Source organism: Oryx dammah, unplaced genomic scaffold (genome assembly GCF_014754425.2).
Source record: "Oryx dammah isolate SB20612 unplaced genomic scaffold, SCBI_Odam_1.1 HiC_scaffold_11, whole genome shotgun sequence".
Taxonomy (NCBI): domain Eukaryota; kingdom Metazoa; phylum Chordata; class Mammalia; order Artiodactyla; family Bovidae; genus Oryx; species Oryx dammah.
The window spans coordinates 23,288,596-23,303,692 of NW_024070195.1; the positions used below are offsets into that span (position 1 = coordinate 23,288,596).

At 56.6% G+C, this 15,097-nt stretch overlaps 2 protein-coding genes across 2 annotated transcripts; both read right to left on the minus strand.

Annotated features, from left to right (window-relative positions):
- Positions 1-767: 767 nt before the first annotated feature.
- Positions 768-9,196, minus strand: PPP1R18 (protein phosphatase 1 regulatory subunit 18). Its single transcript, XM_040250181.1, has 3 exons — positions 7,547-9,196; positions 3,033-3,243; positions 768-1,645 (listed from the first exon to the last, which is right to left on the minus strand). Exons 1-3 carry the CDS (start codon positions 9,170-9,172, stop codon positions 1,626-1,628), a joined length of 1,857 nt encoding a protein of 618 aa, XP_040106115.1. The 5' UTR covers positions 9,173-9,196; the 3' UTR covers positions 768-1,625.
- Positions 9,197-11,154: 1,958 nt separating this feature from the next.
- On the minus strand, positions 11,155-14,066 carry NRM (nurim). The gene is made up of 4 exons (XM_040250230.1): positions 13,880-14,066; positions 13,123-13,319; positions 12,343-12,519; positions 11,155-11,989 (listed from the first exon to the last, which is right to left on the minus strand). The coding sequence occupies exons 1-4, from the start codon at positions 14,010-14,012 to the stop codon at positions 11,708-11,710; spliced, it is 789 nt and encodes a 262-aa protein (XP_040106164.1). The 5' UTR covers positions 14,013-14,066; the 3' UTR covers positions 11,155-11,707.
- Positions 14,067-15,097: the final 1,031 nt, after the last annotated feature.

Below are 15,097 nucleotides of genomic sequence, written 5' to 3' on the forward strand. Positions count from 1 at the left end.
TCCAACTGTCCTTCCTCAAACCAGCCCTAGACTTAAAAAAATAATAATTTAAAAAATTGTTTTTTAATCATTTTAAATAATTTATTTATTTTTGGCTGCACTCGGTCTTCAATGCGCATGAACTTTCTCTAGTTGCAGCGAGTGGGGGCTACTCTTTGCTGAGGTGGGCAGGAGGGCTTCTCACTGTGGTGGCTTTTCTCGTTTCAGAGCACGGACTCTAGGTACCTGGGCTCAGTACTTGTGGTACACCAGCCTAGTTGCCCTACAGCAGGCATCTTCTGGAGCAGGGATCAAACCTGTGTCCCCTGCATTGGCAGGTGGATTCTTAACCACCAGACCACCAGGGAAGTCCAGAATTTTTTTAATTTAATTTAAAAAAAGAGAGAGAGAGAACAAAACAGGGAGTTCCCTGGTGGTCTAGTGGTTAGGATTTGATGATTTCATCATGGAGGCCCAGGATGAGTCCCTGGTTGGGGAACTGAGATGCCGCAAGCTGAGAGGCACAGCAACAACAAAACCAAACCAAAGCAACAACAAAAACTCCCCAGTCCCTCTCCTGCTGGTCCTTGGAGAGAACAGTGCCAGGTTCTCCCAGAACCCAGTCTCCACGGTCAGTGCTGAGCTTCTGGTTTTCCCCTCCCACAGCCACGGCTGCTTCCTCTTTATGGCTACTAAGAAGGTGAAAGAGGCCTGGAATGAGGAACCCAGAACCCACTCCATCCCACCCCCACCCCCATTCCCTTTTTCAAAAGAAAGAGAAGCAGCAGGAGAGTCGGAGAGAGCTCCATTTTATTATAGAAAATAAAAACAAAAAACAAAAACCCAGGCAATTGAGAAGGAAGGAGACCCGGGGGGAAGAGAGTTGAGGTCCCTCATGACTCATCTCACACCCTCCTCGCAATTCAATTCAACTGTGAACCACCAGGAGGAACAGAATTAAATAACTAGAGGGGGATACAGAGTCAAGATTCCCAGCCTTCCCTCTTCGGAGAAAGTGAGACGCAGGAATACTGAGCAAAAGTGGAGGAAGCCATACCCCGGGTCCCCCCAGTGCGGGGACTTCAGGGGACAGGGAAGAGGATTCTACATGGACATGCAAGTAGGCGTGGCTTGTAAACCCAGGACTTTGGCAGGTGGGGCTGGGGATGGCGGGGGCGGGGGGCTGTAAACCAGGCTGTAGTCAAGAGAAGCAGCAGGAACTGTAAACAAAGGGGCAGGGACCTAAGGAACAGGAGGCAGAGGTGCTGGACATGCAGCAGGGGCTCGGTCTCCCGGGGAGATGGAGGAGCCTCCGGGGGCAGGAGGGAGTCAAGGAGAGTGTAGCCTGCCCGTGGGGATGGCAAGGGTTCTCCATCTCTACCCCAGCCCAATGAGCTCTGTGCTCCTCCCCAGGACTGGATGGGGGTCTAGGATCACCTAGGAGGCACCAGCGTGTCTGAGGAGGGTGGAAACTGAGCAGTTGCCTCTGCCCCCAGAAACAGGAAGAGGAAAGTGAGGTGAAAGATGCTGGTTGCCCTTCCCTGCCAGGCTCATGTTGAGGGTCTGTCTGTCTGCTCTGAACCTTCTGGGCTCCAGAATCTTCAGTTCCAGGAAGGAGGGAGGTATATCTCCGTGTTGGAAGAGGGTCACCTCCGGCAAGACTCATCTGTGCGAGAGGAGGCAGCAAGGATAGAGGGTGAGAGAGGGTCTCCGCCTCCCGCCTCCCCACCCACTCCCCACACTGAAGGCCAGTTGGCATGCAGAAAATCTTATAACATCTCCCACATCCTGAGTGCCTCTTGCTACTACTAGTAACAGCAGGATCACTCATTTCATTTAGCCTGGATTCTCTGCCAGCCATTCTCGTAACTTGTTTAATCTTGCAATAACCCCAGGAGAGGTTAAGTTATTCAGTGTCCAGCCATAGTTCCTAAGTGCTTCCCCAAAAGTTCTTAACCCTCTCAATTCCAAGAGGTGGTTATTATTAACCTCATTTCAAAAATAATAAACTGAGGCCAGAGGTCAGGCAGTTACCCTGAGGTAACACCACAAAGTAAGAGACAAGAAGGAATTCAAACTCAGGCCTGTCTGATCCAAATCCTATGTTAACTACACTGTAGCGCTCAGAAAGAGTCCTGGTTTAGAAATGTGGAGATCTTATGTGCCCTTCGCTTCTCAGGACCTCAGTTTTCCCATCTGTTAAAAGGAACTGTGAAAGAGGAGAGTGAAAAAGTTGGCTTAAAGCTCAACATTCAGAAAATTAAGATCATGGCATTTAGTCCCATCAGTTCATGGCAAATAGATGGGGAAACAGTGGAAACAGTGACATACTTTTATTTTTTGGAGTTCCAAAATCACTGCAGATGGTGACTGCAGCCATGAAATTAAAAGATGCTTGCTCCTTGGAAGAAAAGCTATGATCAACCTAGACAGCATATTAAAAAGCAGAGACATTACTTTGCCAACAACGGTCCGTCTAGTCAAGGCTATGGTTTTTCCAGTAGTCATGTATGGATGTGAAAGTTGGACTATAAAGAAAGCTGAGCACCGAAGAATTGATGCTTTTGAACTGTGGTGTTGGAGAAAACTCTTGAGAGTCGTTTTGACTGTAAGAAGATCCAACCAGTCCATCCTAAAGGAATCAGTCCTGAATATTCATTGGAAGGACTGATGTTGAAGCTGAAACTCCAATACTTTGGCCACCTGATGTGAAGAACTGACTCATCTGAAAAGACCCTGATGCTGGGAAAGATTGAAGGTGGGAGGAGAAGGGGACCACAGAAGATGAGATGGCTGGATGGCATCACCAACTCAATGGACATGAGCTTGAGTAAACTCAGGGAGTTGGTGATGGACAGGGAGGCCAGTCCATGGGATCGCAAAGAGTCGGACACGGCTGAGAGACTGAACCGAACTGAACTAAAGGAGCTGTTGGGCTAGAGTCCCCGCCAAGCTCCTTCCAAGCGCCAACATTAAATCCCCCTTCCTCCTGAACTGCAATGCCCGCTCCGACCAGCAGGCAGCGCCAACGGGCCGGCGAAGTCTGCGCTCACCCACTATCAGGGCCTTGGTGCGCAGCCCGCCCTGAAGCTCTGGCTGCAGCAACAGCAGCTCCTCCTCCTCCTCTTCGTCGTCGGCTTGGGCCGCTGGGGGACTGGGGGCGCGGGGGGCCTCAGGCTCCGGGCCCAGCTCTTCTAGCACCGAACTCTCCGAGGGATACTGATACGTGGTCTCCAGGGCTGTCTCGCTGAAGGAGATCTTGAGCTGAGGGTGGGAGAGAAAGCAGGGAGGAGGCGAGGTCAGACCGCAGGGTAACAGGTGCAGGACCACGGGGAGTGGGGACTGGGTTTGGGCAGACTCGCTGACTTTGCCCGCCCCAGCCACTCTGGAAGCCAGTTTTCCTTTCAGTACTCGCTACTCGCTGGCCAATCCCAGATTTCCCCTCTTCAATCATATCGTTTGAAAAACATTGACTTTGGCCTGAGCTTCAGCAGGGGCCTGGGTAGCAGGAGTGAGGAACCCAGGATCAAGGCTTCTGCATTTGGAGTGTGGGAAGTGGAAAGGTAAAGAGAAATTAAAAACCTGGATATAAGTCCTGTGATCAGAACTGAGTCTTTGGGCACCCTGGGAGCAATCAGGGGGGGCTCCCCAGGGGAGGTGAGAGCTGAGTTTCCTGGGCAGGAAGGAGCTGGCTGGGAGGGAGTCACAGGCAAAAGCCAAGACAGGCACATTGGTTTCCAGAGCCTTGGTCCCTTGCTGTTCGGCGGAGAACCCAGGACCCTGAACACCAGCCCCTCCCACCTCACACACTCCTCTCCTGCAGCTGAAGTGAGCCCCCAGGAAAGGGTCTTGGCTCTGACAGGGGAGCGGAGACCAGCAGAAAAGCCAGAGGACCCAAAACCCATTGAGATGATAAGCCCAAGTCCCTGAAAGCAGTAGCTGCGGGGGAGGTAACAGGGCAGAGAGGAAAGTCCAGGCAAACACGGGACGGGGGTGGAGATTGCGCCAGAAGGGACGTGCAGTGACAGAGACAGGCGACCAGAAGGAATCTGGAGGGGGCAGAAAATCCTCGGAAATATACTGGAGCAAGAGCTGGCGAGCCCCAGCTGTTCTCACCACCTTTTTACCCTTCCCCTCTGCCCTCCTAAGAAGCTCACGGGGAAGGGGCAGGGTGGGATTAACTCTAGGAGCCAAAGCGATTAAGGAGACAAACAGGAGGATTCCATGTGAACTGCTCGGAAAGGTCCAGAGGATCTCCTCGGGCCTTCTCCAGCATCCGTTGGGGAACCTGGGGGTTGGGGGCCCTGTATCCCCGAATCTCTGCATGAACTGGGGTATGAGAAGAGAGTAACCCGGATGGTGGCTGGACAGGTGGTTGCTAACACCTGGGTCCCCATGGGAAGCGAGAACTCAGAGACTGTGTGCGCGCGTGTGTCACTCTCTGGGTCCAAACCTGACATGGGCCCACCTCTCTGGGAACAAAAGCCAGAACCTGGCCAAGGCCTAGGAGGGGCTCCAACGTGCCCCTCCCAACTCAACGCTGTGCATCCTCCTCCACTCCAGCCACATGGGCTGTGATTTCCTCCAGGCTCACCCCAGGCATTCTTACCTCAGGGGCTTTGCACTGGCTGTTCCCTCAGCTTAGAATACTCTTCCCCCAAATATCGCTGTGGCTCCCTCCCTTTGGATCATGCTGTTATAAAGTCGTATTTGCTCCTCCCACCATCTGACCCTCAAAGTTCCAGTTGTCCCTGTCCTAATTATTTCCCATAATCACTTAACCACCTTCTAACCTAACTTACAAAAAGAAAGTCGCTCAGTCGTATCCAACTCTTTGGGACCCCATGAACTGTAACCCACCAGGCTCCTCTGTCCATGGAATTTTCCAGGCAAGAATATTAGAGTCGGTTGCCATTTCCTTCTCCAGGGGATCTTCCCGACCCAGGGATTGAACCCAAGTCTCCTGCATTGCAGGCAGATTCTTTACCGTTTGAACCACCAGGGAAGCCCTAACCTACCAGAGGATTTACATATTTGGTTACTTATTTTTGATGCTGTCAGTAGAAGCATGGAAGTTGCTTCAATGGGTAAGGAAGGCTCCATTCATCCAGACGTCAGATGGCATCCCAGCAGACCAACCCTGGGGGAACACTTGCCGGGGGGGTGCAGGCCAGCCTGCACACGGTCGACCCCCAGTCCACGTCTGTGGAACAGCCAGCTGGTACAGTTGAGTGACAGGAACCAGACCCCTTATATCCTAACTTCTCCAAAGGAACCACTTCTCCTGCTGACAGGTTTACCCAAACTTCTGGGAACCCACTTCTGTTTTCTTTTCATGTCACCTTTTGAGATAACGAGCTCTATAGTTTATTACCACTCTGGCAAAAGGAGCCATTTTATTTGCTCTCTGACCATGTTTGTCTCTCTCCCCCAACCCTGCTTCTCTCACCACCCCCCAACTTCTGACTGGGCTTCTCAGGAATGCACAGCCTTCATGGGGTGTGTGTGTTGGGGGGGGTGGGTACGGATGGGTGACTCACTCACTCCTCTCTCATCAGCTATATAAGGTCACGAGGGGGCTGGGGAGAGGAGGGGCTGACCTCCCAGCCAGAGGGGCCTCTGGGGAAGGGCACGGGCCATGGCCCAAACCCTGGGCTCTGTGGCAGGACTGGGGCTTCTTTCCCGGTGGCAGGGAGACCTTTGAGGGGATTAGCCTGCAAACAGGAGTTATTTAGGGAAAGGGGGACAGTGTTAGATGGCAGGGTCCTCCTATCCCTGATCTTATAGGCAGGGCTGGACATGCCCGGCCCTGATGAGCAGGGTGCTGGGAGAGAGGAGAGGCCTCAGGGAGAGCTGAGGGGAAAGTGTCTGGGCCCAGAGAACTCTGCACTGCTTCTTCCCCACCCCCACCCGAAGCAGCTGCTTCCTTATTCTCTCACCACATCCTGAGCACAGTTCTGGCCAGGCCCATGGCCCCATGTTCGCCACTAAGCCCCACCAGCCTTCCGGCCCCCACCCCAGGCTTCCTGTTTGGGCGATCTGCTTCCGGCTCCCTAGCTCCCTGACCTAGGACCTAGGACCTCCCTCACTCTCACAGGTCCTGCCCTGCACTCAGTCCCCGGCCTTTGGGCCCCAGACTTCGTGTCTTCCCCTCTTTGTTCCTCCCCAGAGGCACAAGACAGCCTCTACGGTAGGAAGTGACTTCTCTGAACATCTCACCCTGGTTGTTCCTGACTTGTTCCTGACCTAGTTCCTTGCCCAGCCCGGAGGCAAAGGGGTCACCTAGCAGTCAGCTCAGGACAGACCCAGGGTCCACGGCTCTGGGATGGGAGCTTAAGCTTCATGTGAAGATGAGCTGGGGTCTCAAGTGACTCCCGACCTTTGTGCATTCCCACTGACACTGGGGACACGAAAAACAATCTGAGGATGACACACACGGGATGAGGGCTGGAGATGTTAGATAGAGAACTTCTCTTTCCTTGGAGATTTTCAAGCTGGAAACTGGTGTATGGGGCAGGAGTTGGGCCAGCGCCAGGGTAAGAAGTCAGCTTGGCTGTTTCCAACTTCCCTGCACCGCCTTTTTTCCAGTTTAACCTCTGACCTTCTGCTGGCCCCAGTCCCTAACTCTGCCCTCGACTCCCATTGTGCTCTCTGCTCTCAGCACAGTGCCTCCAAATTCACTTCTCTTTCTTTCTACCCCAAGAGGAGGGAGAGGCCAGGAAGAAAGGGGAAAACCAACTGCTGAGCCAGTTCTGGGGAGGGAGGGGACGCCCAGGGAGGAAGGACTGGGAGGGAGTGGTGGGGGGGAGTATTTTGGAAGAGGAGAAGGCTTTTCTTGTCCCAAGAGAGAAGGGAGCACTGTCTGAAGCCGTGGCCCAGCTGGGGGTGTGCAACCCCGAGGTCACCCACTTCAAATGGCCTCTGTGTGCGTCTCTCCCATGGGGCAGACTCGGGGTTCAAAAGCCTTCTCTCTGCTCCTTGGCTAGCCCCTGTTCCACTCCCCTCCCCCACTATCCTAGGATGTCCCCACTCCGCTCTGCAGCCCCCCCTTCCTTGGGTCTGTGAGATGTTCCTCCACTCGCTTCTCCCTGCCATTTCTCCCTAAAACCCCGATCCCCTCTGCCTCCCCAGGCTTCCTACCCCAGCATTCTTTTGCCCACTTTTGCCCTGCAGACCCTGCCTACATAGACTCTGGGCTGTGGCCTCAACTCCGGTCTCCCACCCAGATGGGCTGGGCTGGGTCAGAGACTCGGGAATGGAAAGCCATGGGTGGGGGTGAACTCAGAGCCTGAGGGAGAGAAGAGTGAGGAGCCTGGGCACACCCTGAGAGAGACACACCCAGGACAGCGAGCTTGATTGCGGAGCAGGCTCCTTGGGCTGGGAAATGAATGGAAAAGAAGGGCCACAAGAAGGAAGGGTGTGTGTTCAGGGGAGGAAGGGTGGCAGCAGGAATGAACAAGAATAGATGAAGACAAGGATACAGAGGTATAAAGAAAGGGAGAGAGACAGAAGTCCACAGAGCAGTGATGGGGGGCTGGCCAAGAAGTCTGGGTTGGCTGCTCCCTACCTGTTTGTGGCGCCTTTCAGGGGACCCCTTGACAAGGCAGCTGCGGCTGAGGCGGAGGTAGCCCCCCAGAACCAAGATCTCCTCGGCAGTCGGGTACCGTTTCTTCCCAGCCCCAGGGACCGCCGTGTCAGCTGTGGCTGGGGCAGCTGGAGTGGCGGGGGTTGCAGGGGGCGCAGACCGCCGGGGGTTGACTGTGAAGGTGTGTCCGCTGCGGCGGGGGGCCCCCACCCCTGGCCCTGCCTTCACCCCGTAGAAGAGCCGGCTCATGAGGGGATCCCCAAGGGACTGGGGGGCAGGTGGGGCTGGGGGTGGGGGAGACAGAGGGGCTGCAGGTGGGGGCCGGAGTTCCCCTGCTTCCTCTTCCTGCCGTCTAGAGGCTCCAGTCCCGGCGTCCTCTGGGGAGAGGGGGGAGGGCGCAGAGCAGCGGTCCTGCAGGGCACCCAGAGGCCTGCTCTGAGCGCCCGCCTCCTCCTTCTCAGCCTCTGCACCCAAAGGACCCACGTGCTTCTCGACAGACTCTGGGGTGTCCGGTTTCTGGGGCTGAGGCTCTGTGTCCCTGGGTGTCCAGTCTCGGGCCTTCCCAGAGTTCAGGGTCCATTTCCATCCTTCCGGCGGCCGCAGGCCCCTCTCGCCATCCTCCACGGGGCTGGGCCTTTCTTCTGCTCCCTCTGGTCCTGCAGAGCGACTGTCTGGAGCCTCCCTTGTTGGGGTCTCTGACGACGCTGTGGTCCCTTCTGGGTCCATTCTTGGAATCGGCCTCTCGTCTTTTCTCCCCCATTCCTCTGAGCAGTCTTTTCTTTCTTCTCCTGAACTCGGCCTCCACTCTGATGCCTCCAGTTGTCCCAAACTCTGTTCCGGAGACTCTCTGGGGTCAGGCCTCCATTTATGGGAGTCTGTCAGGCCCAGCTTCTGGTTGTCAGACTCTTCGGGGCTCCGTTTACTGTCCACCACCTCTGTTCTCCTGGGGCTTTGTTCTCCGGGCTCTGCCAGTCTCAAACTCCGCTCAGGAGTTTCTCCAGGGCTCAGCCTCCATTTCCGCACCTCTGACAGTCTGGAGCTCCTGTCTCCAGCCTCTCCTGGGCTCTGCCTCCAGTCCCCAGACTCCAAAGGCCTGGGGCTCGACTCTCGAGCTCCCCCTATCCCCAGCCTCTTCTCTCTGGCCTCCCTGGGACTGAGCCGCTCTTCCCTGGACTCTCTTCCCTTGGGGCTTGGGTCCCGTGTCTCCCCGGGGCTGGGTCTCCGCCCCCGGGTCTCCAAAGGTCCAGGCCGTTTGTCCGTGAGTAGTTCTTCACTCCGCTGCTGTTGCTGCTGCTGCTGCTGCTGCTGCTGCTGCTGCTGCTGGCGCTCTTGCCGGATAAATCGGTTCTGGTGCACGGGCCCAATGGCCTCCAGGAGGACAGCAGACTCGTCTGGGTTTGGAGGTCCAGCCTCCGTAGTCCCAGGCGCAGGGCTAGGCTCCCCAGGAGACAGACCAAGCTTGGCCCGGCGGCGCTCCAGAAGGCCCCGCTTCCAGGCTGGCATCTGCGACAGCCGCTCCCGCTCTGCCGTCTCACGGCCGCGAACGGCTGCCTCTTCCTGCCGGCGCCGGGCTAGCAGCTGTAGCTTCCAGTCTGGGATGGTGGCCATGGTCGCCTTGGGGAGGGTGGGGGAACGCTGGGGGGCAGAGAACAGGAAGGAGAGGCTCCAGAGGGGCCCAGGAGGTGAGAATGGGGGTGGGGGAGAGGAAGCAGGGGGAGAGGTGGGTCACAGAGGAGCTGAGGGTGAGGACAGTGGGAAAGGGGGCGGCGGAGGGGGGCAGAGAAAGGGGGAAAACTGAGAAAGTGAAGAGGCAACTAAGAGCCAGGTGATGGGGTTGGGGGAGGTGGGTCGAGAGGAACAGTGGAGATTCAGGGCAAAGAGACAGGAGTCAGATTTGTGGGTACAGGTTACTGGGCATCAGAGACAGTCCCCAGGTTGTGAGAAGAGGGAAAAACGAAATAAGTTGGCTCGAGGGAGAAGAGAGGCTGGCGGTGAGCGGTGCAGGATCCGAGCGAGGTTGCCTGACCGCTACCTCAGGAGCGGCGGGAGTGGGAAGCGAGGTCAGCGGGATCCCCGGCGGAGAGGGACAGTGGGACCTGAAGCGGTGTCGGGAAGGTGGGAGGGCGGAGAGTGGACAGGTCCAGGGGAGAAGGGGGGATCGGGGGCAGAGGGGCGACGGAGCTCGGCGGCTGTAGCCCGGCGAGTCTCAGCGCGGGCCCCGGAGGTCCGGGCTCCCCTTCCAGCTCCGCTTGAGCCACGCCTCTCAGACCCCCCAGCCCCCACCCCTCCGCCCTGCACTCCGCCCCGGGGCGGGCCAGGGGAAATACCCTCCCCCGGGGACTTTCGGAACCCGGCGATCGGAGCTGCCAGCTCGTTCCCAGAACCCTGGCGTCCACCCCCCACTAACCCTAACCCGGTCCGGGCCCCGCCGCCGGCCTCCCCCACCGGCGATGCCCCGGGGTCCCGGGCGAGCGAGCGCCTCAGGCGTACGGAGCACCGGCTCCACACCGCTTCTCTCCGGAGCCGGCCAGTCTCGCGCCGGGGTCTCGGCGCTCATGGAACCCCGACCTCGCCAGCCGTCCCCACCCGGCTATGACCGCACTGACGGGCAATCTCGGCACAAAGAGAGGAGAGACAGCCCGAGGTCCGCGCCCGGGACGGAAGGGAGGGGACACCCCCTCCCCAAGTCTGAAGCCCCTGGGTCAACTCACACGCCGCGGGGCTCCCGGGGGAGGGGGTGCGAAGGAGCCTGACGTCCGGAGAGAGGAGGAGAGAGGAAGAGGAGGAGAGAGGGATAGAGGGAGATCCGGGGCAGGAGGTGGGGGGGCGCGGGGGGGCGCGGGAGGGGGGAAGGGAGGAGAAGGGGAGGGACGGAGACTGAGACCCGGGGGCCGAGCGGGGGGCGGCTGCCGCTTTGTCTGAGGACAATGGGGAGAGGGAAGGGGGAGCTGGGCGGAGCCGGGCTCGGGGGCGGAGCCTCGCTCCCCGGGTCCCCCGCGTGGGGCCTCGGCCCCGGGACTCCTCTTTTCCCGCCGCGATCCTTCCCCAGGGCCTCTCACGCGGCTGCCGCCCGGTAACCCTGGACAACCCAGGTGTCCAGACCCCCACCCCCAGCTAGCCAACCCGGGGCGGCGGCCCGTGACTCAGACCCCTCGAGGGACTTCGGGAGGAAGCGGCAGCTGCTCGGAGCCGGGCCCGCCCTTCCCATCTCCTGCCGCTCCTCCCCACGCTTTTGCCTTCCCGGGCCAGTCTTTGTTACCGTGGGGGCGCTTGCGGGGCCCGTGGGGAGGGGGTGGCCACAGGAGCAGGGCTGGGAAGACGACGGTTTCGGAAGCTCGCTCCCTTACCCGAACCGTCTTCCCCACTCTTCCGTTTCAGCCCGTCCCCCACCCGGGTCTGCAGCAAGGAAACTGGGAGATTTGGAGGAAGGGGGACCGGGTGCTCCGGGAAGGGGGTGGAGGGCTGGGTCCGCGGGGAGTGGCCGCCGCCCAGCGGTCACCAGAAGGCGCGGCCGATGCCCAGACTCCAATGTAACTCGCCTTTCCCAGAGCCAGCCCTGCAGCTTTGAGAGACACTGACAGACTGCATTCTACATGTAGAAAAACCAGACTGAATTTTATTTTCCTGTAGCGTGAGTTCCTCGGGAGAGCAGGGAGCCTTTAGTCACCTTAGCTAAGAGCAGGAGAAACCGCTCAACTAGGTTCAGGAGGATGGAGCCTAGGGTCGGGGCCTAGGGAGCTGAAAAGGGCAGACAGTGGGCTTCGGTCCAGCTCCTGGGAGGGAGCTAGACGTGGAGAAAGGATCCCTGAGGCACAGAGGGTAGTAACTGGGCTAAGGGAGTGGTCAAGCCAGACTCCTCTTGGTGAGGAAATTGTTAATGGAGGGTCAAGCCCTGAACTGTGAGGAGACGGATAAGTTCCCAGCCACTCCTTCCTGGCTGGTGAGAAGTGGCCCTTGGAGTCCAATGGCTGAAATTCAGTATGGAGCTGGAACCAAGGAGTGGAGGCTCAAGCAAGGGAAGGGACCACTCCTTCAGTCCATGGATGTGGGCCTCTGGTCTGAAGCAGCCAAGGCCTGGATGTTAAGGGAATTTGGGATAGGAGGGAGAGAGGAAGTACAGGGCTTGCAACCAGGGTTAACCCCTTACTCGGCCTCCCCATCCTGGGGCCGGGAGAGCAGGTGGAGTTTTCTTTGTAGCTGGGCCCGGAGATAGCGGAGATCATGCTGGTCCAGTCCGTGAGCCAGGCCCAGGTAGAGGGTAAGGAGGAGAGCAAGGAGCAGGCGGTCAGTGCCCAGGGTGGGTACCACCCATAGCACTGTCAGCAGCTCCACGCACACTGGATGGCGCAGGTGGGAGAAGAGTCTCAGAGCCCGGGGCGACTTCAGGGCCAGAGGCTCGCCCAGCCCCAGCACATGGTAGTACACCTAGCAGAGGGAGAATGGCTTAGAAATGGAGTCAAGCCCTTGTCACCACCTAAGTGCCTCTTTCCTCCCCTTCTGGGCACCCTCCTTCTATGACAGGCTTAGGAACCACCCTCCTGAGACTGGGGGTCCCTGACCCTCATCTCTGGCCCATGAACCTTCCCAGGCCCAAGAAGCCCATGATTCCTAGCCTTTGAGAGAGGGCTGGGGGGAGACTATCTTATAAGAAAGGGAGGTGAATGGCTCAAAAACAAGAGGCAGGTGGAAGACAATGGGAGGCAGAGGGACATCCTTGGAGGGGAAAGAGGTATTCTAGAAAGGATCAGATGTCTTGGGTAGGGATCTGCGAGGCTCACCTGTTTCAGGCCCATGAGCTCTGCGTAGTCGAAGACGAGAAGGATGCTGAAGATGAGAAGCCAGGAAATGACGTGGAGGACAAAGCAGAGGAGGGGCACCCAAGTGGCCCATGGCTCAGCCCGAGCCTCCCACAACACAGGACCCCTGGGCACAGGCTCCCAGTACCGCATCACCAGCTGAGGAAGGAAGAGGAACTGGGTTTCCCAGCAGCCCACCCTTGACAGACCCAGACCCAGGGGCTGCCCCCAGTCCAGGCTGGCCAGCTGTTCTCCCCACCTCAATCATGAGCATGTTCACCATGTGGAGGGTGCTGGGTGGGGTCCTAAGGATGTAAGAATGACTTGTCTCCACTCTGAGGACTTAGAGAATGGATGAGAGTGACCAGATAGGCACACAAAATAGCCTATGCCAAGCATCCACTGAGGAGACAGGTGAGTACTAACCGGGAAGCTTTCTCCTGAGATCTAGGGAAGTGCTTTTGAAGAAAGGATAAGACTGAAGAGGTGTTACCAAGGCACTCTCAAGCGGGACAACAGGAACAAAGTTGCAAAGGTGAGAATGCACACATCATGCTTAGGGGATGACAAGCAGTACATACTTCTTGATAAAAAGGAGAATGTGTGCTGTGAAAGAATGGGAGCTGAGACTAGTCCTGAACACCCTCAGTTCTCCTCCGAAACCCACACTTTATCCGAAGCCTGATGTTCTTGCAGCTCCAATCAATGACATCCTTCACACATGCTGTTTCCCTTGAGGACTCAGCTGCCAGGGCTTCATACCTGCAAGGCCAGGGCAGTGCATGCCACGTACAGTGACCTCTGAAGGACCCCAAAGTACCGGGACATCCATTCCTTCACGGTCTCAGTTGCCATGAGGCTGTGCTGCCCCACAAACAGTAACAGGAGCCCCAGATCCCAAACCAGCGGGACAAGGATGCTTTGGTCCTGCAGGGCAGCCAACCATCCCTGGCGGGCATCTAGCGGGAGTTGGAAAAAGGTACAAAAGATCAAGAAGACTGTGGGAAACACTCTCTACCTTCATCTCCTCTTGGGGACCCCAGGCCATGTCCCTTAATGCTTTCAAGAGCCTTATCGCTTCCTCTCTAGGCTTTGCCCACCTCACTTTGCTATTCCCTGTTTCTCCCCCTTTGCCCATGCTTCTTTCAGAGCTGGGGAAGAACATTCCTGTTGGGCAGTCACGAAAGGCATGGCTGGAGTGCCCTTCTTGTTTCGGTTCTCCAAATGCTCCTTCTTTGTAACACCCTCTATAGTCCTCTACGAAGCACTTTCCTGAGAATTTCTGCTCATTGCCCTTTTCCTCCCCCTCAGTCCTCACTCTCCCGCCTCTCCAAACCGCTAATCCCAGAGTTCCTAATTTAGCCCTCCGGTCTCCTCGGCCTTGTCTCGGCGGCTTTCAAGGCTCTAGTTCCCTCTCCAGGACTTCCCCTGTCATTTGTCTCCAAGCCCCGCCCCACGCTCCCTCTGCTCCGGCTCCACCTCCCTACTCTAGAGCTCATCCTCCGTCCCTCCCGCTCACCCGGATTGCCAGACTCCGAGATTCTTCCAAGAAGTGGCCGAAGGGAGGTAAATCGTACGAACTCCACTCCAGTGCCAAAGGCCAGGATGAAAGAGGCGAGGGCAGCAGGGACCAGGAGCAGTGCTGGGGCCATGGCAAGAAGTGGAGGGGTGGGGAAAGGGGCGGGTTTGGGATTCCCGCGGCCGCAGGCTCCGCCCCGGCCCCGCCTCCCGCCTGGGACCCTGCCCGGGGGGGCGGGGCTCCCGCGCGCCTGCGCCGGGTTTCCGGCCGGTGTGCGCAGCTCGCTCACACCCAGCTGCGGAGAAACTCCCCTGGGTTCCTTTCCCCAGCCGGCGGTCTCCGCGTCACAGAAGGGAGTGTTAGAATCCCGAGTGAGGGATGAAAAGGGCAGAGATTGTGCAGTCACTCACGTGGGTTGAATTGCAGCTAGGTTAGTTTTCTCATCCAAAATGAAGACTATTTCCCTCTTGCAGGGTTCTTGCAGAAACAGCATTATGAACCAACCCCCTTTCCTTTAACAGCTTTGACTTGAAAACAGCCAGAGTCAGAGGTTACAAAGCCTCAGTTAACACTTTAGTAATGAGCGGTGAGAGAACGGAAGACTGTTGACCTAAGCTGAGAACCCAAAGCTCTGAATCACCTATTGCAGCTTGTTAGGTGAAAAAGAGTGACTATTTTACCACAAATTAATGCTTATTCTGTAATGTATTATAAAGTTGCCTCTCCACTTGCCAAGGGCAGAGAACTTGTCTGTAACACTGAAAGACTGGGTCTAATAATGCCAAAGTTGGCTGTTTTGTAACCATGAGTGTAACAATATGTTAAAATATTTGTGATAGAAAACTTTGTTATAGTTGTAAATTTTGTAGTAGGTTAAACTTGTGATAATTAACTACCTATGACTTTAGTCTGAAACCTCATTAGTTTGACTCCACTTACTAGTCAGAAAGCACTGAGATCTTTTTGTCCAAAATGTTTTCCTACAGATCTGTTTGTAATACCTACAGATGAACATTCACATCTAAAAATCAAAATAAAAGCAAGGTTTTTCTCCACTAAATATCATGTAGCTAAGGAGCTAGGCATAAGCTAGTAAGGACCTTAGAGATCATTAAGCTAATTCTTTCAGATGATAGATGAAACATAGGCCTAAAGAGATAAAGAAAATTTCCTAAGATAAGGAACTGCTAGTCCTGTGGGCTCAGGGATGACAAAATT

What these genes read in the sequence shown, in the direction of transcription:
- PPP1R18 (XM_040250181.1), bottom strand. Translation starts at nt 9,172, where the DNA reads ATGGCCACCATCCCAGACTGGAAGCTACAGCTGCTAGCCCGGCGCCGG. An exon ending in CTGAAAGGCGCCACAAACAG is followed by an intron (nt 3,244 to 7,546) that starts GTAGGGAGCAGC and finishes TCCCACCCTCAG; the next exon opens with CTCAAGATCTCCTTCAGCGA. An exon ending in CACCAAGGCCCTGATAGTGG is followed by an intron (nt 1,646 to 3,032) that starts GTGAGCGCAGAC and finishes CCTCTCGCACAG; the next exon opens with ATGAGTCTTGCCGGAGGTGA.
- NRM (XM_040250230.1), bottom strand. Translation starts at nt 14,012, where the DNA reads ATGGCCCCAGCACTGCTCCTGGTCCCTGCTGCCCTCGCCTCTTTCATC. An exon ending in GCACTGCCCTGGCCTTGCAG is followed by an intron (nt 12,520 to 13,122) that starts GTATGAAGCCCT and finishes TTCCTTCCTCAG; the next exon opens with CTGGTGATGCGGTACTGGGA. An exon ending in AGCTCATGGGCCTGAAACAG is followed by an intron (nt 11,990 to 12,342) that starts GTGAGCCTCGCA and finishes TCCCTCTGCTAG; the next exon opens with GTGTACTACCATGTGCTGGG.